This window comes from Eptesicus fuscus, chromosome 4 (genome assembly GCF_027574615.1).
Source record: "Eptesicus fuscus isolate TK198812 chromosome 4, DD_ASM_mEF_20220401, whole genome shotgun sequence".
In the NCBI taxonomy this organism is placed as follows: domain Eukaryota; kingdom Metazoa; phylum Chordata; class Mammalia; order Chiroptera; family Vespertilionidae; genus Eptesicus; species Eptesicus fuscus.
The window spans coordinates 103305734-103330705 of NC_072476.1; the positions used below are offsets into that span (position 1 = coordinate 103305734).

General features: G+C 42.8%; 1 protein-coding gene across 2 annotated transcripts in view; it reads right to left on the minus strand.

The window, feature by feature from the left end:
• Nucleotides 1-8840: 8840 nt before the first annotated feature.
• The window catches only part of NNT (nicotinamide nucleotide transhydrogenase), a 76344-nt gene continuing 60212 nt past the window's right edge, over nucleotides 8841-24972 (minus strand). For both annotated transcript variants that reach the window (XM_054715275.1, XM_008151648.3), the window contains exons 20-22: nucleotides 14378-14496; nucleotides 12970-13085; nucleotides 8841-9810 (exon numbers count right to left, since the gene is read on the minus strand). In XM_054715275.1, coding sequence (XP_054571250.1) covers nucleotides 9661-9810; nucleotides 12970-13085; nucleotides 14378-14496 — 385 coding nt within the window. In that variant the 3' untranslated portion in view covers nucleotides 8841-9660. The remainder of the gene's footprint in view (nucleotides 9811-12969; nucleotides 13086-14377; nucleotides 14497-24972) is intronic.

The window sequence follows — 24972 nt, forward strand, 5'->3', positions numbered from 1 at the left end:
TGAGAGCAGCATGAGAAAAGGAAGACTGGTCAGTACCAAAATTGACAAGTGACTATTGAAAGGCATTTTTTTAAATGTGACTTATTCCAAGAGTTATGACCTCAAACCTGCTCCTCACACTAACATTAAAAATGGTAGTCCCAAAGCAAGAGAAGTTTATTTAAAATATTAAAAACTATCCATTAAACATCAATACTGTGCTACATATATGAAGAGAAGTACTACCTTTGAAATTACTTGATTTGGTGAATTTTCACATGCTTTCTCCTGCATTTAAATGCCTGCTTCTGCCTTGTCTGACTAACCATCTCTTGCTCATCTTCCAGAACCCTCCTTGGCAAAATCTCCCCAGAATTCCCTACTCTTATCCCAGGCAATAATAGTCAATCTCCTCTACAAGCTACCACCATAACTTACAAAGTATTTCATTTTTGCACTTACACCAAAACAGAACTGTATTACCCTTATGTGATCCCACTAGAGGCCCAGTGCATGAAATTCATGCACTCAGGGGTGTCCCTCAGCCTGGCCTGTGCCCTCTCGCAGTCCGGGAGCCCTCGGGGGATGTCCGACTGATGGCTTAGGGGAGCGGGCCTAAGCCGTCAGTTGGACATCCTTAGCACTGCCACAGAGGCGGGAGAGGCTCCCACCACCACCGCTGCACTTGCCAGCCATGAGCCCGGCTCAGGACTTCTGGCTGAGCGGCGCTCCCCACTGTGGGAGTGCACTGACCATCAGGGGGAAGCTTCTGCGTTGAGTGTCTGCCCCTTGGTGGTCAGTGTACATCATAGCAACCGGTCGTTCTGCCATTCCGTCGATTAGCACATTAGCCTTTTATCATATAGGCTACTATAGTTCAAGGGACCATGTCACAGGTATCCGTTACCTGGCACAGCACATGGCACCCAATTAATAATGAATGGTTGGCTTCTCATGGCCACTCCATCATGTACTTTATAGCTGGGAGGCCAAACCAAGACAATGGCGGGGGGGGAACAGAATTCAAAACATTTCAAGTATAAGTGATTTCTCACATCACCTTATGATCTAAAAAATGTCACTTATTGCTACCATTGGCATTTCTGTGGCCTCTTCTCATTTGAATTGCAACTCCTCACTCCACATTCCTTCCAAAAATCTCATGCCAATGATCGCTGGTTCCTCACCCCTTGGACATCCCCTATGTCCATTTGGAATCTAAAAAAAATTACGGTGGTTTGGGTTTCACCCATCTCATGGATGCTCTCTCTTTTCCCAGGGCCTTGCCCCCACCCCACCCCATGGGGAGTGAAGGTCCCCATGCTCAGCGCTCTTCCCCGCCTTGATGAGGCCCCTCATCGCACAGGCTCGTGCATGGGGAGCACCTATTATGCTAAGCTCCACCTTATTGCCCACGTTCTCCCTTGCAATCAATTCAATTTCATGCTCAGGTAATGGCATGAAAATATAAAATCATGGCAGTTAGAAACATGTTTATCTTCTTTGTTCCATTTTAACTCAACTTCCTTGATTTCTGTGGGAGAAAAAAAAATATTACTCCAGAGGAGCAAAAAGCTTACGCATAAAATAGGAACCATGACATTTTTTGAATTGACCAAGCACTTGTAATTTAAGAAAGAAATATAATTAATTGGCAGAAAATATGGTTCTTGTTGTTCCATCTGCCACAGGGTAATTATGGGAAGATTGTGATATTTGTTTGTGCTCCAAATTCTCCAGTGAAAAGTACAATTAATAACATACACAGAAATTAGTATTTTTTTAATGTATATTGCATTAGTACAAAAAAAATTAGATGGGCTAGAAACACTAACTTGTGTGCTTAAAAAGACAATAATTATCAAAAGAGCTGTATTTAGACTTTTTTTGTCTTTGTTTCAGATGTGCTCCAACTATGAATGAATGGTTCTTTTCAACTTTTTCAACTTCTGGCTATAGATTTAATACCAAAGCACTGCTGATAAACTAGTAGAAATTGGACATTAGAGCATTTTATTATCCCTCACAGGGAAAGGGGCAAGGGGAAAAAAAAAACCTTCCCAAAACAACTCAATGTCTCGCTAAATTTTTAAAAATACAGATATCTGAAGCAATTCAGTTAGTCTCAGGAGAATAAATGGCTCTTTCAAATGGTTTGACTAAAAGCATTTGGCTCAATTCCATTTCAAGTTATTTAAATAATAGAGCACCTACTACTTTCTTCGTGGGAATAACATTAATATTCTATTCTCACATAAAAACTTTTAAAAAGTTTCATCCTAGAACAAAAAGATAGATACAGAGGCAGTAAAGCATCAAACAGACTGTCAAATTACAGCGGGAAGGCTGGGGAGTGTGTGTGTGTGTGTGTGTGTGTGTGTGTGTGTGTGTGTGTGTGTGGCGGGGGGCGGGAGGGGGGAAAGAGATCAACCGAAGGACTTGTATGCATGCATATGAGCACAACCAATGGACACAAGACACTGGGGGGGGTGGGATGAGGGCAGTTGACAGGGGGTAGGGGAGGCTGGGGGAAGGTCAATGGGGCGGGGGGGAAGGAGATATATGTACTACTATATGTAATACTTTAAACAATAAAATAAATTTTAAAAAAATAATAAAAATAAATAAATAACTAATAAAAAGTTTCATCCTAAGTATAGATACTGGTAAGGGGATGTTTTATATAGTGAGACTGCCATATCCTCTACCTTATTGCTCTAAACATCCTATAACTTCTTTCTTCCATTAAGGCCAAAGAAGAATATGAGGATGTCAATGTGCAAAGATAGTAAGCAAGACTAGATATGACAATATACATCTCAGAGGATGCCAGCCTGGACAGGTGAAGATCAAGCACCTGACCACTCCACTCACCCTTTGATGTTGTGTAATTCACCATGCTCTCCACTCCACTTTGCCTCTGAATAAAGATGTGTCCCCAGGAGCAGGATGAGGAGAATAAAACACCCTGAATGAAGGTCAAGTTTCCATCACCCAAGAAATGGGCAGAAGACCTAAATAGACACTTCTCCAAAGTGGACATACTCCTACAAATGACCAAGAGACATACGGAAAAATGCTCAATGTCCCTAATCATCAGAGAGATGCAAATTAAAGTGACAATGAGGTATCACCTCACACCTATCAGAACTGCTACCATCAATAAATCAACAAACAAGTGCTGGGGAGGATGTGGAGATAAGGGAACCCTCGTGCACTGCTGGTGGGAATGCAGACTGGTGCAGCCACTATAGAAAACAGTATGGAGTCTCCTCAAAAAATTAAAAATGGAACTGCCATTTGACCCAGTGATCCCACTTCTGGAATATATCTCAAGAAACTGGAAACAACAATCAGAAAGGACATATGCACCCTTATGTTCATAGCACTGCAATTTATAATACCTAAGATCTGGAAATAGCCCAAGTGCCCATCAGTACATGAGTGGATAAAATAAGTTGTGGTACATTTACACAATGGGACACTATGCAGCAGTAAAAAAGAAGGATCGCTTACCCTTCGAGACAGCATGGAGGGACCTGAAGAGTATCACACTAAGTGAAATAAGTCAGTCAGAGAAAGACAAGTATCACATGATCTCACTTATATTTGGAATCTAATGAATAAAACAAACTGATTAATAAATAGATCCAAAGACATAGAAGCATAGAACAGACTGCAGAATCTCAGAGGGAGGGAGGTAGGGGTGAGGGAGAAATTAACCAAAGAGCTTATATGCAAATAGGCATAACCCATGGGAACAGACAATAGTGGAGTGAAGGCCTCAGGAGGGGATGAGAGTGGGGAGGGAGGGTCAATAGGAAAAAAGGGGGACGTCTATAATATTTTAAACAATAGAGATAAATTTTAAAAAGAGAAATATATATGTATATTCAAATAGTTTGGTATAATATGGCTCTTCCCTTCCATGAATGGCATCCTTTCCTTCCCTATTTTTAACAGACGTCAACAAAATGGAAAGTGGATCTTGCTAGCAGCCAGAGCGAAGTTTGTCTCACTCAGCTATTTTCCACTGATGTGTGGACAGGATGTTGTTTAGCACAAGATTCATACTCCTTAACTAGTAGCTACTGTTACTATTCCCCACCCATTGAGCTACTAGTATGAATGGGGGCAGTCTTCCTATCTTGAATTTTTTGAAAGCTAAGGTAAACTTTCAATTAGTGATGAGAACTGCCTACATGAGGTCAATGTGGAACACACATAATAATGCATTCCCCTTCCCCCACCCTGTATTTTATCAGAAGGGTGATATACACTGTAGAAATGTGCAACCAGCAGTGATTCATGATGTGGAAGCCAGCAGCACCTTCTTGGTGATGCCATCATCCAACTACTCACCGTGGGCTCATCTCTAAAATCCACGCTTTGGGGCCGCCTATACAGCGTTCGGGGTAAGATGCATTACAGCAAAGCCCAAAACCCGTGCAGGTCCTCTGAACTTCTTACACGTACAGCATCCTCATAGGATTTTCTGGTATAGCCTCTGAACGTTCCATTGGTCTCATTTACAATGATGACTCTAATGGCTATAAGACCATGTTTCCAACTCACTACATTTATACCCGACACTAATGAAGCAGTTCTCCCCAGTCAGGATGGACCTGGAGTGTGTCTCAACGTCCATGCCCATTTATATCCCAATGGGACAAAACCACAGAGCTAGCTAGCTAGCTACCGTTTGCAAGAACAAAATGTTCCGTGAATCAGTAAAGCCCCGAAAGCTATCAAAGGCCTTTTCCAGAAGTAATTTCTGACACGCAGTATTCCAGTAAACTCGGAGGGTGTAGCAGTCCCCGCTAATCCAAGAGGGATATGTTCCAAGACCCGCAGTGGATGCCTAAAACCACGTATATTATTGAACCTTATATATACTGTTTAATCCTATACATGCATACCTTTTCACTCAAAAGAAGGACTTTACACCTTCTCTTGGAAATATCTGAATTGCCAGCATCACCACTCTTGGGCTCTGGGGCCATTATCAAGTAAAATAAGAGTTACTTGAACACAATGTCAATCTGATGACCACAAGTCACAGTGTGTAGAGTGGACATGCTAGACAAAGGGATGATTTGCATCCAGGCGGGGACAGAGCGGGACCCGCGAGAATTCATCAGGCTACTCAGAACAGCACACAATTTAAAACTGATAAACCGTTTATTTCTGGAATTTTCCATGTAATATTTTCAGACCACAATTGATGGCAAATAACTAAATCCGTGGAAAACGAAACTGCAGATAAGGGGGGACGACTGTAGTGACAAAACATTCGAAAGATAAAACCGTGACATGGTTTCCTGCCGTGGGGAGAAAATCAGCTCCCTCCTGACATCATAAAGGGGGGTTATTTAGTCACGCTTTCTCCCAGGTCTCTGGAGTTTTAGATGTGGCTGCTCCCTCTCCCCAGTGAGGCTGCTGCCTGTGTGTGCGGCAGGGGACCAGACTCGCAGGGTCTGAAGGGAATTAACCGGGCACAAGACCTGCTGTGTTCGTATGAGCGCCTGCTCTGGTGGGCGGTGCACTCCCTCCCTGGGAGCGAGAAGGGGAAACAAGGCTGGCTGAAGCCTCTCACTGGCTTTGGGAAAGCAGGTCCTGAAAAGAGCTGGTTTAGACAGAAGTTCCCTGGCTAAATCTAGCTGTCCCCTTATGGGAGAAGCTTCCCAGTTCTGCTTTTCCAATAGAAACCAAGAAAAAGGAGGATGGAGAACAATGGCCTACTTCATGTCTAAATGGTATCTTCCCATGCGTTGCTATTCCCTCCACCACATCCCAGTGCTGCTGTGTGGTCTTCATCTCCCCAAACCCAACAGGAAAGGGGAAGAAAAGGGTAGCTCTTCATATGCCACCTTTACAACAGGGGGGCTAGGAGCACCTCGGACCCCCTCTCTGATCTCTCATTTCCCTTTCACTTACCTCCACGGCGGGGGTCGGGAACTAGCCACCATCGTCCCATGTCACCCGCATACTCCAAATCCACATCCCCTCCTCGGTCCTCAAAGCCCAAGGCAACCGCTTCTGCTCTGCGCCATCCTATTGCCCCATGTGTACTTGCCCCTGAACTCAGGCACCTTGCGTCACTTTACCCTCTCCATGCCTGTCCCTCCGTGTCTTCGCTATTCACCATGACCCGAGCAACGCCGCCCACGGACCCGGCTCCCTGAAGGTCTGGCTTGGTCTGTGGGTGAATCTGAACTATGCAGCGGCAAGCCAGACTCCGCATCCTCACGGCAACCTTTCCATTACTTTTATTCTTCACAAATAGGCTTTGGAAAGAACTGGAAAGCAAAGTTCAAGGTTGCGATCTTTGGCAAGAATATGAAGTGCAAGTATTTTATACAGAACAATGCTTTGACATCAACACGACAGAGATGTAGTATCTCCCCATTAGTTAGGACCCAAGCTTTTCAAGTTCTCCATAATCATAAACTGGCCTTCCTCTACCTACCCAATATGATTTTCTACTCTTCCCCCAAAGAAATTATCTACTATGACCTAACTTTTTTCCTACCACTATCTTAATCATTATATGTAAGAGTTTCACATATCCAATTACTGTCTCATCACCTACATCATTCTTTTACCAGCATCCAAAAGATTTCCATCCAGAATTACAGTATACACCATGTTAAATATCTATAACCATTTAAGTAGTAAAAAAACAAACAAACAAACAAAAAAAACAGTTCAATTCCTTAGCCCAATATGTAACTTCTAAGAAATAAGAGTTTAAGAACAGCTATATTGAGTGCTTTGAAATTCAAATGTTACCATTTCTGCTGCTTTACTAAACAAACACTTTAAAGGTTTCACTTACAAAAGTATTCTTTTCTCTTTGTTAATTAACTTAATTCTTCTTTCTTTTGAGAATCTAAAGAGCAGCTGGATTATGCAAGTTGCTGCCACTGGAGTGAAGAGTTTGGGGTTGTTGTTTTTACCATTCTGACCCAATAACAGTTGTTGGCAAAGACTCTCCAAAACTGGCAAGAGCTATAAATTAGATATTTGAACTATTCTCCCTAGTTGCACGACAGAGCTATCCAACTTTCCAGTACTAAAATGCTTTCATTCGCAAGACTCATGTCTTCGGGGACTAGAAAATGTGCCTCTAAGTCAGATGAACACATGGGGTATGAGTTATTAATTATACAGAAAAGTCTATGGGATCACATAAATTGAACTAAACCCTAAAGCTGACTGGTGCATAATACTTCCCATATTTGCTTTGGACGAGACAACAGCAAAATCTAAAAGTCGGGGTGGTCATGACTCAGATAGAATCCACAAGGCCAAGGCCCACTTTCCACATCCATTACCACAAATTTAACTGCTATCCCCTGACTCGGCTAAGGCCTGAGCACCCCCTGCAGGAAGAGACTATTCCTCTCTCTCAGTCCTTTCTATTCCAATCCCTAGAGAAAAAAAGAAAAGAGTTACAGCATAAGATTTATATACCAGAAACTGTCCAAAGTGACATAAATAGTAGACAGACAGAAACATGTGTATAATGCATAAATACTTATACATTTACTTACATCTGCTCTTTCCTTAAATGAGTAACTCAAACACAAATTCTCGATTTAAGACAAACAAGAAAAAATAAAGGACAATTAGTAAGGCCTAAAGACTAATCAGCAATAGCACTTCACTGCCTAAGTGAAATTCCTATTTTTTTATACCACACTATAGGGTACAATGGAATATAGTGAACAATACAAGAATAAAATTAAGTCATTTATTCTCGGTTGTATGACTGATCAGGAAATGAGGGATGATAAATTGGATGGGTAAAAATTATCTTTGTGGATTTAAGACTTCACTGTAATTAATAATCTAAGACCACCAACTTTTTGGAGTATTGATTTAAGAAATTATGTTTCAAAAAAACTTCAATATCCTAACCAAAAAGTAAAATAAAACCAACTACATCATAAATTTTCAATTCAATTAACACAAATGAATGACAAAGGATTACTATCAAAGAATGAGATCACCCTAAATTTTAAAAGTACTTACTATAAATGATGAAAATAAATTTAAAAATCTAAGTATAATGATTTTTGATTTAAACTGAATGCAGGAATTTTCTCCAAAAAAAAAAAAAAAAATTCCAAGTCGCTGCTTTCCAGGTATATCTACAACTAGAAAAGGAAAAGGGCATACAGATACCACCTACTTGCTTCTAATAGGACTTTAATGATATAATTCACTTTTCGGGTTCCTTATAACCTGAGTCCCATTAAAAAATTGCATTTATTCCTCAAAAATTAAAAAGGAATCTTTTCTGCTTTAAAACACACACACACACACACACACACACACACACACTCACACACAAGATCTTAATTGCAAGCACAGCAAAACAGAAATTGATTACCAAACCAACAAATATTGTGAGTTGTAAAGTCAGTAAACATGAGCATCACAGTAAAAATTACACACCAGTTACTTATTTTTCTGGTTTAGAAATCGTTTTTAGGTGTTAATAATTGTTTCAAGAAACTCAACACACATTCATCCTCTATAGAGCTTTTGGCAATGGAGCAACATCACAAAGGAAATATACACTTTTACTGCAAAAAGACATGGTCTTGACTAGTGCTTAAACAAAGCACTAGTAACTAAAGGGGAAAAAACCGTGCCACCATTTCTCCCAAATGTGATCAGTTACGTAAGACCTCAAAGCACACACTGATTTGTGGGTGGAAAAAAAAAGTATTTCTTGCGAACCTTAAGACAGATTAATTTCATCTACTTTATAGTAGCAAGTCTTCCCCGGATATTACTAACAAGCAGAGCTATTCAATGTTAGCATTTTGTCGCCAGAGACAATTGCTACATCAATGTGCAAACATAATGAACTCATTTTATTAGGCAAATAGTTGAATTCCATTCAAGTGCACTTAGTACAGTACTACGCATTATAAATTGATTGAAATTAAAGAGCTCTCCGATTAGAAATGGGGTTTTAACAAATACAACTAATACTGATTTCACATTATGTTTCATTGGTGTTCTAACGAAACATACAAAGCAAATGGCTTAACTGTTTCCAGCATCTCTGGAAGGTTACCTAGTCCTTTAACGTATTAAAATAGAAGTGAGAAAATACACCCCTGAAATCTACAATTGAAAGTACAGTTTGAAAAACCAAACCCAATTTGATATGGTTGGTTCAGATGGTAAAGGTCAGAGGTCAGCTCCGGAGTTGAGGAAAGTTTCAAATTAGTCACATTTGTTGGAAAAACCATCGACCCAGGTGCCTGCAATGTTGACACTGCGTCAGATTTTTCAGATCTGTGTTTGGTGAAGTCTCAAATCCTAGACTTAATTTCTTAAAACATTACTGGGCTACTGAGCAGGAATTTTAAAAAATCTAAACAGGTTACATTGAAAATGAGGCTGTTCTTTCTCCTTTTATAAAATACTTTTGATTTATAACACCAAAAAAATATGCACAGAAGGACATGTCGAATTTTTTCAATCCTTTTTTTAAAAATGCTCTTGAAAAATCTCCCTGTATTTGCTTTGCTTTCTTCAGGGTCTTCCTTTCCGTGCAAGAGCTTTGCTACAGAGGTGCTTCAGCCGTCTATAGTGATACTTCCGTGGCCTGTTCCCACAAGTTCCCCTGCTGCTAGACAACAGCTTGACCTTTGAAGTTTACTTCTGGTAGGATTCTCGAACTTTCGCCTGTAGTGCATCACAGGTCTTCTTGGCATCGCCTAGCAGCATGGCCGTGTTGGGTTTGTAGAAGATTGGATTGTCCACTGCAGCATAGCCAACGCCCAAGGACCTCTTCATAACAATGACCTAGGAATGGAAGATGAAGGGAGAGAGTGCATGTAACATCTGGGCTGGGTGCTAGGCACACAAACATTGCCCTGCCCGCACTCTGAACAGGCATGTGCCTCTCTACCAGTTCTCTAGTTCAGAGACTCTTAAAATACACAAGGAGTATTTTATAAATAAATATTTTTTTTCTTCAGAGAGGGAGAGAGAGAGATGGAAACATCAATGATGAGAGAATCATTGATCGGCTGCCTCTTGCACACCCCTACTGGGGATAGAGCCCACAATCTGGGCATGTGCCCTGACCAGGAAACAAACCAGTGACCTCTTGGTTCATAGGTCAACTCTCAACCACTGAGTCACACCAGCCAGGCACAAGGAGTATTTTAATGCATATTTACATTGCATTAACTTTAATTTTTAAAATGTGCCCATACTTTTATACCAATGAAAGAAAAGGTCATGTGAACAGTCATTTATCTCTGAGTGAGCAGATTGCGACTTTCTTCTTAGTGCTTTTGTCCACAAAGACTATGTATGACATTTTTCTAGTCAGAAAAATATGCATCTTTCTCTGAATGGGCTAAAGAGAACAAACACAGTGATTAAGCTTCTACTACAAATCCTACCTAATAAAAGGGTAATATGCAAATTGACCGCACCTTTGCTACGCCTAAGCCACGCCCACCAGCCACACCCACCAGCCAATCAGAGCGAGTATGCAAATAAACCCAACCAAGATGGCTACAGCCACAGAGAGCAAGGTTTCCCAGGCAATGGAGGAAGCCGAGCTTTCCGCCTGCCCTTGCTAGGCCTAAGCCTCCACTCAAGCTACAAAGTTTCAATTATAGAAGGTAAACAAATCTTAACAGAAATGGCGGCAGCCACGGAGCTGGAGAGAGCAGGCCAGCATTGCCCCCGGCAACGGAGAAAGCAAAGCTTTCCGCACACCCTGGCCAGGCCCAGGCCTCTGCTTAAGGCTACAAAGTTTCAATTATAGAAGGTGAATTAACCCCAACAGAAATGGCTGCTGGCCACGGAGCGAGCAGGAGGCTTGGCTCCGCTCCAGGCTACAAAGTTTCAATTGTAGAAGGTAAATAAATTCCAGATACCAGGGCCTCCTCTTGGGTCACCAGGGGGTGTGGCTGGTCTGCAAACCACCACAGGCCCCTTGCTCAGGCCGCCCCACGCCCCAAGGGAACACCCATCCTGATCCGGGACACCCTTCAGGGCAAACCAGCTGGCCCCCACCCCTGCACCAGGCCTCTATCCTATCTAATAAAAGAGTAATATGCAGATTGACCATCACTCCAACACACAATATGGATGCCCCCATGTGGTCAAAGATCCTGCCCCAATGTGGACACAAGATGGCCACCACAAGATGGCCAGCAGGAGAGGGAAGTTGGGAGGCACCAGACCTGCAAGGGAGGGCAGTTGAGAGGGACCAGGCCTGCAAGGGAGGGCAGTTGGAGGTGATAAACCCTGCAGGGGAGGGCAGTTAGGGGTGACCAGGCCGGCAGAGGAGGGAAGTTGGGGGCAAACAGGCTGGCAGGGGAGCAGTTAGGCATCAATCAGGCTGGCAGCAGAGTGGTTAGGGGGTGATCAGGAAGGCAGGCAGGCAAGCAGTTGGGAGCCAGAAGTCCTGGATTGTGAGAGGGATGTCCGACTGCCTGTTAAACGGGCAGTCGGACATCCCTCGAGGGGTCCCAGATTGGAGAGGGTATAGGCTGGGCTGAGGGACACCCCCCTTTCCGTGCACGAATTTCGTGCAATGGGCCTCTAGTTTTAAAATAAAGGTAGTTGAGTGGGAAAATGGTATCAGTCCTGCTCCCGCACTTTAAGGAAAAAATCTACTGGAAAGTTCTAACACAGAAGCTCAAAGAGCACCCTAGCTGTCACAAGGAGAGGCTAATAGCTAATACTGCGGTGTCTCTGATGCTGATGTGCTACAGACATTTACAATTACACAGATTACAGCTGGTGCTGTCCTGCTGAGTATCAAGTCAGTTCTTAATGAAAATAAAAGCCTCCCTATGGTCTAGGTCCTGCCATCTATCCAAGAAGGAAAGCAGTACAAATGTGTTCACGCTTCAAATAGCATTAGTACGACAGTGTACTCTGCAAACTCTTTGTTTTGTTAATCCTCACCCGAGGATATTTTTTCCATTGATTTTTAGGGAGAGTGGAAGGGATGGGAGTGAAGGAGAAGACAGAAAGAGAGAGAGAGAGAGAGAGAAACATCAATGTGAGAGAGACACATCAATTGGTTGACTCCCGCATGTGCCCAGACTGGGGCAGGGGCCAGAGATTGAACCTGCAACCCAGGTATGTGCCCTTGACCGTGAATTGAACATATGACCCCTCAGTGCACAGACCAACGCTCTAACTGTTGAGCCACACCGGCAAGGGCTCTGCAAACTCTCCAACATTAATGACCAATGCAATAATTTCTCATATCCCATGAACCAGTGCATGGCTTATCTGCTCACGTACCACAAACACTTAAGTTTTAACCTCATGTGTACAGTAAAGAGAAACAAAATGAAAGGGGAAATGTACCTTCTGTAACCATGGTTCTGAAAACGCAGACCTGACTTAGGGGGGGTAAAGAAACGTGCCCACGGCTGGGCAGAGGGCAACTGGCAAGCGCCGAGCTCCCCACGACCTAGCACCCCGCCCTTCAGGAGTGTGTGCACGTGCAGAGCCTGCTTCCTCATGCCACGCTGCTGTCCGATTTCCAAATCACCTTCCTCCCAGACACCCCATAACGACATACAAACCCCCTTTCGATAACATTGAATGAAAAAATGTGCTCGTCTTCATATATGAAGGCGAGGAACTGACTCACTGTCCCAGAGAGAAGCCATCTGCTCCACGGGACTCGACCTGGAACTCGGCCAGGCTCATTCCAAAAGCCCTTGTTCAGCTGCGGTTACAGATTCCGTTAATCCAGCTGCACCATCCCCTCTGGTTCTGCTGTGACCGAGGCATTCACCCAGATTCCCCGGTGGCCACAGGGCACAGAAGCTGCATCAGGAGAACCGGACCCTAATCCTCCTCCAACGCCTGGGCCTCCTCAAGCCTTCGTCACTTCTCATCCAGAGACCAAGGAACGCTCCGTGTGTGTGCATTTTAAGGGTTTTGATAACTAGGATGAAGCACGAGCCTGAAACGTACCTGCTTTGACTTCCAGACCTCGAGAACCGGCATGCCTGCAATAATAGAGTTGGGGTCTTCTTGAGCTGCTGAATTGACAGTGTCATTAGCTCCAATCACAAGGACCAAATCAGTGTCTACATCGTGAAAGAAAAAGAAGAGAAAATATAAAACTCAGGGGAGTCCCTTGCGCTTCTTTCCGGGGAAATGAGACTGATCTGGCTTCATAACAACGATAATAACAAAAGCTAATATTTGTAAGACCCGCGCTTGTGCGAGGCACCATACCAAGGGCTTTATCAGAGAGGTTCAGTAACTTAGCCAATGTCACACAGCTGCAAAGCAACAGGCCTGCATCCAACCTGAGCATCCTGGCTGGAGCTCGCATTATTATGCTTTCCTTCCCCTAATGTAACTTTATATAGTTCTTTCATTATCCCAAAGTGACCTTGCCAATGACAATATTTTATAATATCTGTGTTCCATTTTCAGCTTCTAAGATGACCACATAAACGCAACTTGATGTCTAAAAGAAAATGGTCTATGAATCTGTACTATATTAAAGCTGTGTCCATAATTCCTGGAACTGGCAGGTTTCACACATACTTTAGCAACGGTGAAGTCTGAAAGGAGGCATACAATTAAAATGGCCTAAATTCCCTCTTTAAGCATTATAATGTGAACTACCTTAGAACTTTGCCAAAATGCCATGTGAATCTAGACATACACACGATTTCATTATTTTTCTCTAACAAACAGTTTGTTTGTTTTTTTATGTTAACAGTGGACACTTGCCAGAGGGAACTGGTTTAATTTTAACAAACATGATCTTGGGCCAAATGTCATTAGCATTCAACCAATCGCCATGTGACAGCCACCCAGGACAGCACCTTGTCCAGTGAAGGCTGGTACTTTAAAGGGGACAGAAAACTACTATTCTGATCCTGAGCTGGTACAACTGGAAACCAGTAAACACTGCAGAAATCAGACACTGAATTATCCACAGCAATCTGATAAATGAGGAACCTGAGCCTGAGCAGCTAGTTCAAGGTCATGAGAGAGAGAGAGAGAGAGAGAGAGAGAGAGAGAGAGAGAGAGAGAGAGAGAGAGAGAGAGAGAGTCAGGGCCTGGATTCCAAAGCCAGGTGTGTTCCGAGTCCCCGGGCAACCCACTGCCCTGCATCGCCTCCCAGGGCCTGCTCCATCCTTCAGCTCTCCTCATGGGAGCAGAGTTACCTGTGCTGCTTACAACCCAGGTGAACCAGTCAGCACTGTCTCGTTTACGTCATTGCGACTGCATCCCCGCCAGGAGCAGGTTGCCCCCCATCTGACGAGCAGGTCTTCCGTGATCCCACAGTTTCTGTCCTGGACTGGCACTGCTTTAGTCACTCTAAGAACAAGTCAATGTCACCATCGGCCCCATCGCGTACCTGGGAAATCCTGGTTGATCTCGTCCATTTCCAGCACAATATCATATGGCACCCCAGCCTCAGCCAGCAGCACATTAAGCTGGCCAGGCATCCGGCCTGCAACTGGGTGAATTCCAAACCTAGATGTGAAACAAACGAACAGCTGGCCTTACTTGATGGGCCAAAATGTACAGAGACCCCAAGATCACCTCCCAGTCGGCACAGTTTGTTCTTGGCCCCTCTGCTCCTCCTGGTACTGCCTCGTCTCCGCAGGCAGAAGTAGAATCAGCACGGATATGTGGTCAATTTACAAATATTGACGTTGGAGATTCGGTATCTCAGTATCACACACACTAGGACTCCCCTCAGAAAAGTAAGCATAACTTTAGACCCTGAATCCTCCATATCCGTTTGAACTACAATGAACTTCCAACAACATTCCTATGTAATATCACCTTACATTCAATAAGCATTCTGCTTTCATTATGCTTTTTGACATACCTTGAGTCTTTAAAAAAACATACGTAAGTCAGCATGGAATTAAACATTTGCCATGAAAAATCAACTCTACAGTCAGCTTTAACCTCTATGTTCAAAAGTGGGGAAATAAAATACTGTCCAGTGCATGAGTGAATGGCCTACAGTCTTCCAGGGAGTGATGAAGCATTACTCCACGTCACAGAAGAAATACAACAGTAACACGCTGCAGTGTCCACAAGGCGGAGGTATCTAGAGATCAGAGCTCCACGCTTTATCAAGGCAAAGGAAACTGAAGCAACAAGCAATTTCTTCCAGCCCCGGCCATAGGGGATCTTTAAAGTCATGTAACCCAGCCTCTTGCCTATCGTACTGACCTCTGTCTCCTCAGCATCAGGCACAGTCCCTGTCATATAAGAAGAGCTCAATAAAAAGCAAATCTAAGGAAGAAATGCATTTTATAGAATCTTGTGGCAGGGATCCATCCAGTCTCAGCTTAAATCCCTTCAGTGACCAGAAACTTACTCCTTCCTAAGGTCTGCTGCATTACTAGACAATCCTGATAATTACATATAACACATGCACCGTGCACAAGCACACACTCGTTACAGTAAGCCGGGGAGAACCCCCATCTCGTTGCTCTCCAAGGTCTGTAGTTTTGCCATCTGCAGCCATGAGTCTACTCCCTCTTCCCTATACGGGTCCCTTCCAGCCGTCCTAAGATGCCTACTAAGCAAAACATCCTCAAGTCTTTCAACTATTCAATGACCCGCGGGATGGCCTAGCTGCCTGTTCCTACCTCCGCTGTCAGTGCCCAGCCCCTCACAGAGAACACAATATTGCTGGATGTGATCTAGATGCACAAGGCCCAGCAAGCAAATCACATCCTCAGATCCCCCGCTGATGAAGCCTGAGTTGCATGAGCATTGACAGCCAGCACAGCCCATCGCTGTCTCTGACAAAACGTGCGGTTATTGGAGATGCTGTTACTTTCACAGGAACTGCCTCCAAGCCAGGCCTCCCTCCCCACTCCCAACACAGTCCTGTTAGGAACAGATTTAAGCATAGGAATTGACCCCTCACCAAGCCGACCTGCAAAGAGCTATAAAATGGCCATTTTTATCACCCAGATAACTGATAAACGCTTTTCTACACCTTTAAAACTGATCATGACGAGTCTGGATCACTGGAAGGCTTATTATCATTGGGGAAAAAGAAAGACATCAAGTGATGGGTATTCTCTTTACCAGATTCCCCTTTGCATAATCTTTCTTCTGGGACCGCTGAATGTTCCTCAATGACCAACTTATGTTTAAAAAAACAGAAACTCCGACCGAAAGGGAAAAAAAACTGTTATCTCTAGGTAGTTGTACAACAGATCGTGGCTTTTTTCTCATGTCTTTAATATTTTTCTATGAGAATGTACAGTTTAAATTAACTCCATATAAAATAACACTCCATGCTTTTATGTTGTGATATAATTTATAAGTTACTTCTCATGTATTATCTTTTTCTGGCCCAAAAAGTCTCCATCAAGATTTAGAATTTAGGGCAGCTGATTCAAATCTAGTACTTAGTTAAATAAACTGGGTTTTAGAGCTGCATTCCTTTATCTAAAAAGAGTGAGCAAGAACGTATACAAGAGGGGCTGGCATGTATGATGACATAATGGCTAATATTCACTCTTTAGGATGTACTATGTGGTGTGCACAACTTTCTTAGTAAATGGTCACACTGGGATTCAAGAGTCTGAACTTTTAACTACTATACGATATAGTCAGTCGAGTCAAGCAATTTAAGAGATGATTTTGTTTAGTTAACAGTTCAGGTTAACCAGCTGTGTGATGTTGGGCAAGTCACTTAATGACTCTCCCTCCGTCTCAGTTTCCCCATAGAGTAGTAACCAGCTGTTATTATGAGGCCACAGCCCTAAGGCTATGAAAACTCTCAGTAGAAGAGGTCTAAGAAATACCTATTTATCTCTGCTTGAATGGGTGTAATAAGGAGTTCCAAGAATCCAATTTCTAGTGTGCTTTGAGAAAAGCTGAGAACCAAGAATTGTTCAACAATGCTACAAGCTATAAACAATAAATTAAGTATTTGCATGGACAAACAGACATAGGAGGAAAAAATGTCTCTTAGTATGCAAAGTGCTACAACAATGTAAAACATTGACCAGCATCCCTTAAGTGCTGGGGAAGTTAGATTTTGAAAAAATTACTACAAGTGGGAGGTAGAAATGAACTGGATAAAATAAACTATTAATAATTTATGATTCATTTAAAAGGAATTCCTCCCCTCTTCCCTCAGTGGGCTGTCTGCAGTCCAATTTTAATGAGAATAAAATTAAAGACAGTCAACAGTTTACTTCAAACAGTGCTCCCCAACCTCACTGTCTCATCAGCTTCAAGTTCTCTTTTTTTTTATTATTCATTTTTAGAGAGGGGGGCAAGGAGAGGGATAGATCTACGAGAGAGAAACATCATCTATCGGCTGCCTCCTGCACACCCGCTTCTGGGGATCAAGCCCACAATCCAGGCATGTGCCTTGACCAGCAATCGACCCTTTGACCTTTCGGTTTCTGGGTCCATGTTCAACCACTGAGCTACACCAACTGGGCAGCTTTTAAGCTCTTCAACCATAGTTTCTCTCCTGTCATTTTGGGGAATGTAACAGTTCAACACTTGAGTAAAAAATTTACAATGTTCTCTAAAAAGAAATATTGCATTTTTTTTTTACTAAACATTTAAATGTTAATGTCATTCTCTTTGCCATACCAGAGCTTTCCATCACTCCTGGAAATGAAGGAAATAAGGCAAAATACTGACAAGTGATGTTCACGCTCTCCCTGTGAAAGTGCAAGCTACAGTCAGCACGATCGCAGCCGTTTTCAAACTGTCGCAGAGAAAACGTTTCCAAAGTGTTATGCAGACTCTTTGGTTGAGATACCTCTTTAAAACTGTGATATTTTTACAGTAGCAATAAAACATTTGAAAAAAAATTTCTCCAGGTACCAAAGTATATGCTCATTAAATGAGTTATTATTACTAAACTCCAAATCTGAACATAAATATCATTTTAATACTTCAATAACACAGTATTTTAAGCATTAATATAAAAAAATAGACTGGGAAAGAAGATGCACATATTAAAATCACCAAAATGGCCCTCACTGGTTTGGCTTGGTGGATAGAGCATCGGCCTGGGGATGGAAGAGTCTCAGGTTTGATTCCGGTCAAGGGCACATGCCCAGGTTGTGGGCTCAATCCCTAGTGGCGGGGAGGACAGAAGCAGCTGATCAATGATTCTCTCTCATCATTCTCTCTCTCTCTCTCTCTCTCTCTCTCTCTCTCTCTCTCTCTCTCTCTTTCTCTCTCTGCTTTCCTCTCTGAAATCAATAAAATATATTTAAAAAGAAATGGTGACCATGTCCGCTCACTATTAGAAATGAAAAAAAAATTTTTAGTTTGAAAAACTCGTTTCACTTTACAGAGGTTTAAACATATTATTAATCAGCTGATTTTCATTCAAGGTTAATGCCCATTTGCATTTCAACTGTGTCCACTTCAGGTCAACATTCCAAATTAGCACAGGGTTGCTTGCCCAGATTCACGCACAGGTGGTTTTACCTCCGTCACCGACTAGACCCAATGACACAACTAAATAACTAGATTCAGTTCAGGGAGCTGCTGCTCAAAAGCATCAGAGGTTCAGAAGAAACACAGAATATCCAACAACTTAGAAAATAACACGCTCTAAGTGAAAAAAGATCAGCTGGCTAGAAAAATGGCAAAACTATTTTCAAGCAGACCAAACAAAACAGAAGTTGACCAAATAGTCCTCATTTTCTTTACACAGAATAAAATAAAATGATCTTCAAATGCAAAAGGAAGAATTGGACTTAAAAATTCAGAGAAAAAAACACACACTACTTTCTGTTAATTTAAAACAAATGCCCCAGTTAGGGGATGTTTCAGGCTTCTTCTCTGTGGATCGGGGAGAGAGAAGCTCATGAATTTGATGCACTTGGAGTCAAGAGTATTTCACATACAAATGCGAAGGATAGTTGGTTGGCATTAGACATGATCAAGACAGCTGCAGCCGCTGGGACAGCCTTCCAGGTATAGGAGGAGGCAGGGGATCATCAACGGTCTGAACTACCCATAAGAGAGGACCAGCTTAGGTGGACTCGGGACTTCCAGAATAATGTAAGATATTGCTCTGTCTCACTCCTAGAAGTATCAACTGCCACCAAGGACTCACCTGAGCTCCTCTGAGATGTTAATAGTAATCTTGAACACCAAACACTTTCTCTTAATCTCCCAGCCCTCTGATCACCAAGAAGTATTTCTTGCTTCCCCCAGGTCCTTTCCTCTTCCCAAACATGACTGGTGAGACTTAAAGAAAGACTGAGAGTCATACTACATGACACTCGAGGTCTGAATTAGTTTCCTATTGCTGCTGTAACAAATTACCCCAAATTTAGTAGCTCACAGCAACACAAATTGATGATGCTGTTACAGTTCTGGAAGTCAGAGTCCAAAGTCCATTTCTCTGCACTGAAATCATGGTGCTGGTAGGACGAGGAATCCATTGTTTGCCTTTCCCAGCCTCAGGAGGCTGCCCCCATTCCTTGGCTTGTGGCTGTATCACTGTGACCTCTCTTTCCATTGTCACTTCTCTGAGTCTGACCCTAGTGACTACATGGGCCCACCTGAATAATCCAGGATATCTCCCTATGTCAAAATCCTCACCTCAAATCTACAAAAGTTCCTTTTGCCACCTGCCATGTAAGGCAACACATTCAGAGATTTTAAGGACTAGGAGGTGAACATACTTGGGGTCATTATTCAGTCTGCCACAAACTCCCTTTCCAGTCCTAAGATTCCATGAACTAGAGTTTCTATTTTAGCTGAGTAAACCAACATACACCTCGTGCTTTACTTTTGGATTTCGATTTTGTATTCCTCTTTGACTCCAGTATTTTTGTTTAATTTTAATTTATTTACTTGTTTTTAATACTACCTTTGCTTATCTTTAAATTAATCCACTGGCTTATCATCTTTATGCTTTCACTGAGGTGTCATGGACCAAGTTAGAAATCAAAAACCTCTAACTGTATGAGTTACTATTGTAATATGTGATTAGCTGCAGACTTCATAAAGATGATGTTTCTTTTGAGCTAGTTGCAAAGGGTAAATAATCGCAAAGCTAACCAACATGTTATGCTGAGCATCCCAAAGGGAAGATCACTTTATATTTGTTTGTGTAGTAATTTATTATACTACACTTTTAAGACGCTAAGATTGGAGACAAGCACACGCAAGACTATTATAAGAGAATGCCAATGTTTTGAGAGAAACAACAGAACACGCTACATTTGTAGAAATATGTATGTGCATGTTGATGAGGCAATGGGAGTTTATAACAATTCTGGCCCGTGGAACTGGCTGATCTCCAAAGTATGTATTAAAGTTAATTGTATCAGACATCGGTTGGCCAAGACCGGCAATTTCCAGGAACCTACGGCCAAAGCTCATCAATGTCCCATCATCACATGAAGAATATCCAGAATTCTGAACTGCAAAGCCTACTAGCCTTTTGGTTCTTCCCTTTGAACTAGAAAAAAAATTATTTTTATTGTGCACATGCTTAACAAAACAGAGCCGGCTGTCCCTGACCACAACAAGATTCTACAGAAGGGAAAGAACTACTAAGTGAGATCACAGGAAGATCTTGCAGCCACCACACTCTTTCCTTATGCAGCTCCTCCTTCAGATGGCTGCACCCCCCAGGCCAAGAGTTCCTTAGTATAGGAACCATGCTAATTTATCAGAACCTGGCACTCGATTCTCGGTGCTCAATGAAAGGTGTGCCCAGAAAGGTAGGCTTATTCATAAACTTCCCACATCTCCTTTTATAGAAAGAATTTGGGGAAGCAGCATAGAGAAGCAGTGAAATGCTCTAGAGACCCACTACCTGGGTTCAAGACATTTGGACAATTAACTTCCATGTGCCGCCCTTAATAATGGGAGTGATGATAAAACCTCTTCAGAGAAGTACTGTGAGATTTAAGTGAGACAATTAGACCAACCGCCTGGCACACATACGGTAAGCCTTCAATAAATGTAACCTGTAAATTATATTCAAATACATTTTGGTAATTTAAATGTTCATCTGTATCTTTCAAATACATCCACATTTTAATGATCACTTTTATAAAAAAGAAACACACATTTTTACATTAAGACAAATGTTGGTTTGATGCCAACATTTTCTAAGTTGGTTTTCTAATTTTTAACTTGAAATCCTAGTAAATTCCAATGTAATCCAACAAAAGCCAGAAATTGTTTGTACTCCCAACTATATCAAAAGACGAGAGAAATCACCCTAACTGGTTTGGCTCAGTGGATAGAGTGTCAGCCTGCAGGCTCAAGGGTCCCAGGTTCGATTCCAGTCAAGGGCATGTACCTTGGTTGCGGGCACATCCCCAGTAGGGGGTGTGGAGGAGGCAGCTGATTGATGTTTCTCTCTCATTGATGTTTATAACTTTCTCTCCCTCTCCCTTCCTCTCTGTAAAAAAAATCAATAAAATATATATTTTTAAAAAGACTAGAGAAATGATACTCAACAGAGACTGAGGCTAACAATAGAGACTGAGGCAAACAATTGTGAACACTAAACTCATTGGGAACTTGGTCATAACTAATATTAGAATACAGATTTACTTTAATAGAGTCAAAGTTCAAAAGGCCATCTTCAACCCTTCCACAGATACTATTAGGCAAAAAGTATTGTTTCCTGCCCAGCCGGTGTGATTCAGTGGTTGAGTGTCAACCTATGAACCAGGAGGTCATGGGTTCAATTCCCAGTCAGGGCAAATGCCCGAGTTGTGGGCTCGAACCCCAGTGTGGGATGTGCAGAAGGCAGTGGATCAATGATTCTCTCTCATCATTGATGTTTCTATCTTTCTCTCCCACTCCCTTCCTCTCTGAAATCAATAAAAATATATTAAAAGAAAAGATTCTCTAATCCAACCACTTCCTAAGGTAGGACTCCTTTATTCAGAATTACAGCAAGTAAACATGTACAAATTGTTGAGTCACAAAACAGGCTGTAGTTCCCCTTTGAGGCCATAATGAGTCCCTGGTATGTGCTACACACGGAGGACTTTTGATTGTATGTTTGCAGGTGCAATGCACCATCCTGAGAAGGGTCCATTGAAGTAATAAAAAGATTTCTTACTACTTTCAATATTTTTTACTAATTGTGCATTTTACCTGTGAAAAATAAGATGGAATCTGAAAAAGGCAGGTTTCTTTGGTTTATTACATTCTGATCAGAATTTCTTTAATTTTTTTTAAAATATATATTTTATTGATTTTTTACAGAGAGGAAGGGAGAGGGATAGAGAGTTAGAAACATCGATGAGAGAGAAATATCAATCAGCTGCCTCCTGCACACCTCCCACCGGAGATGTGCCTGCAACCAAGGTACATGCCCCTGACCAGAATCGAACCTGGGACCCTTCAGTCCGCAGGCCGACGCTCTATCCACTGAGCCAAACAGGTTAGGGCCTGATCAGAATTTCTTATTGACAGTTACAGGTCACTTATTCAAAGTGCAAGAAAAAGCTATTTTGTAGTAAATGTAGTTTATTTTTTTAAATATATTTTATTGATTTTCCACAGAGAGGAAGGGAGAGGGATAGAGAGCTAGAAACATCGATGAGAGAGAAACATCAACCAGCTGCCTCCATCAACCACCGGGGATATGCCCGCAACCAATGTACATGCCCTTGACCGGAATCGAACCTGGGACCTTTCAGTCCACAGACCGACGCTCTATCCACTGAGCCAAACCGGTTTCGGCAATGTAGTAAATGTAGTTTAGAAGAAAACTTTATAAAATGTGAAGCAGGGGAAATGGGACATAAATTAATCCATACTGATGAAAAGGCGGGGACCAGCTGGGTGGGGTTAGCCCATCCATTTGAGGAGGAACCTGGTAACGAGTGGAAAACCTTCCTGACAAGGCAGACCGTGTCCACACAAACTGATTAATGAGAGAAGCTACAGAATCAACTTTCTGGCCAAGCTTCTTAGGCAAAGGATAGACACCCAGCTTTCTAAAATTGTGAAAGTCCTTCCGACCAGCAGTGATCCAGACGAACTCACTCATACGATTCCAAATGAAAAGAAAATGTTCGTTTAATTTCCTAGCGCTTTCCAACAGCTAGAACGAGAGAACATTATGTACCTTTCTTTTCTTTACTTTTTTTGAAGGCAAATAAGGGCTGAGCTGCTACTCTGATCTGCAATCTGGTGTTCATCCACGGCCTGCCTTTCTTCAGGAAGAAAATGACGAATTTGTTCAAGAGCTTACAATTAGGTCCCAGGGGCTCCATTTTTCTAGGACAGAATAATATGACCTGTTCTGTGACGGATGAGGATATGTTTGACAAAGGGCGGTGGTCACACTTCCCATGGGCACATGTGGCCTGTGCCACAGAGGCCACCCAGAGAATGAGAAGCCTTCCAAACAGGGTGCAATCGGGCGATCTCGTGCAAACACTGACAATGTCACAGCACGACCTTGTCCACGGGGAGGAGATTACTACAGATTGGGCCCACATATGGCTCTCCCATCACTGAACCAAATCCAGCTCCCAGACCCAGAAGAGAAACAGAAGGACTATGAAGCAATTGTATTTCAAAACGGCCAATTAGGCTATGAAGAATGACATCAGAGATAATATTAAACCTCTACTTTGCCACTAATGTTCTAGAATACTATATTCTGACATAGTGCAGAGATGTAGTAGGAACTGTACCTAATTTCATCTTTCTGTCAGAAGCACTAATGATGCTGCTGAGTGGCTCTTGAAGTGCAATGCTAGTGAGCAGCCCAAGACACACACTATCCGCAAGATACGGAAGAATGTGGACCTGAAATGAGAAGAGGACTTTTGTTTATTTATGTTTACTTGAACCTTATTGAAGAGAATCAGCTTAGAGAGTTTCTTCTCACTAATACTAGGACTAAGAACCCAAAGTCACCCCGATGGTCAGAGGCCCTGACTTCATCGGCTGTGAGGTTTTCCCTCGGACCACAGGGGTTTCCAAGGGAGGAGTCTAGAATGCACGGCTTTGCAAAACACCCAAGTCACAGGCTTTTAACACGGCCATCTGTGCTCTCCTCCACACCAACATGCAGGGGACAGTCTGAAGCCGAAGGAAGACTGGTCAACAGTCAGAACCCGCGAGAAGAGGCCACGTCCTAGGAGCACAACTGACCCCTTCGATCTGAGAGGTTCCTGGCAACTCTGCATGTAGGTTGAACTCAGATGTGAACGAAGACACAGACTTTGCTTTGGTTTGATTCCCAGTCAGGGCACGTGCCCAGGTTTCGGCCTTGATCCTCAGTGGAGGGCATGCAGAAGGCAGCCAATCCATGATTTTCTCTCATCATAGATGTTTCTGTCTCTCTCTCTCTCTCTCCCTTCCTCTCTGAAATCAATAAAAACATGTTTTTTAAAGAAAATTAAGCAGTGGTTAATTATTTTTTAAAAATTACAACTCTTCCTAAGAATTACTCATTGGCAACACTATCTCTGCTTTATAGTGAAAAGCCTATCATAGCAATGCAAAGGCTGGGAAATATCAAGAAGACAAGTCTGTGCTCTTGTAAGATTTTTCATAAAAAGCTTGCAGCAATCAAGCATCATTTAGGCGAGCTCAAAGGTGTTCCGGGCAACTGGGAAGTGGCCAGTAAAGAAAGTTTAAGTCAGTGGGCTTTCCCGATGTTCCGCACGAGCCCTGTCCTGAGAGGCCTCAGGCCCCGCTGCACCTCAGCTCCCGGTGAGCGGGTTCTGACTACGGCCCAGGAGGGAGACGGCAGTATCTCTGCATCCATCACGGGCCATGAAGTCATACAGACGGGCTGGGTGACAGATGCCGTTTTTCTTGGCACCACTTGGGCATCACTCATTGATGACAGTCATATGTCCGCACTGGCCCGTTTCCATGAGGGCTGTGTGCGAGTATGTCACCACATCTGGATGCTGGGTGTGAGGGGGTCCCGCGGCTCAGAGCGCCTAAGCCAGCGGCCCGCAGCTGTGCTCCAGGAGCCCGGGGGAG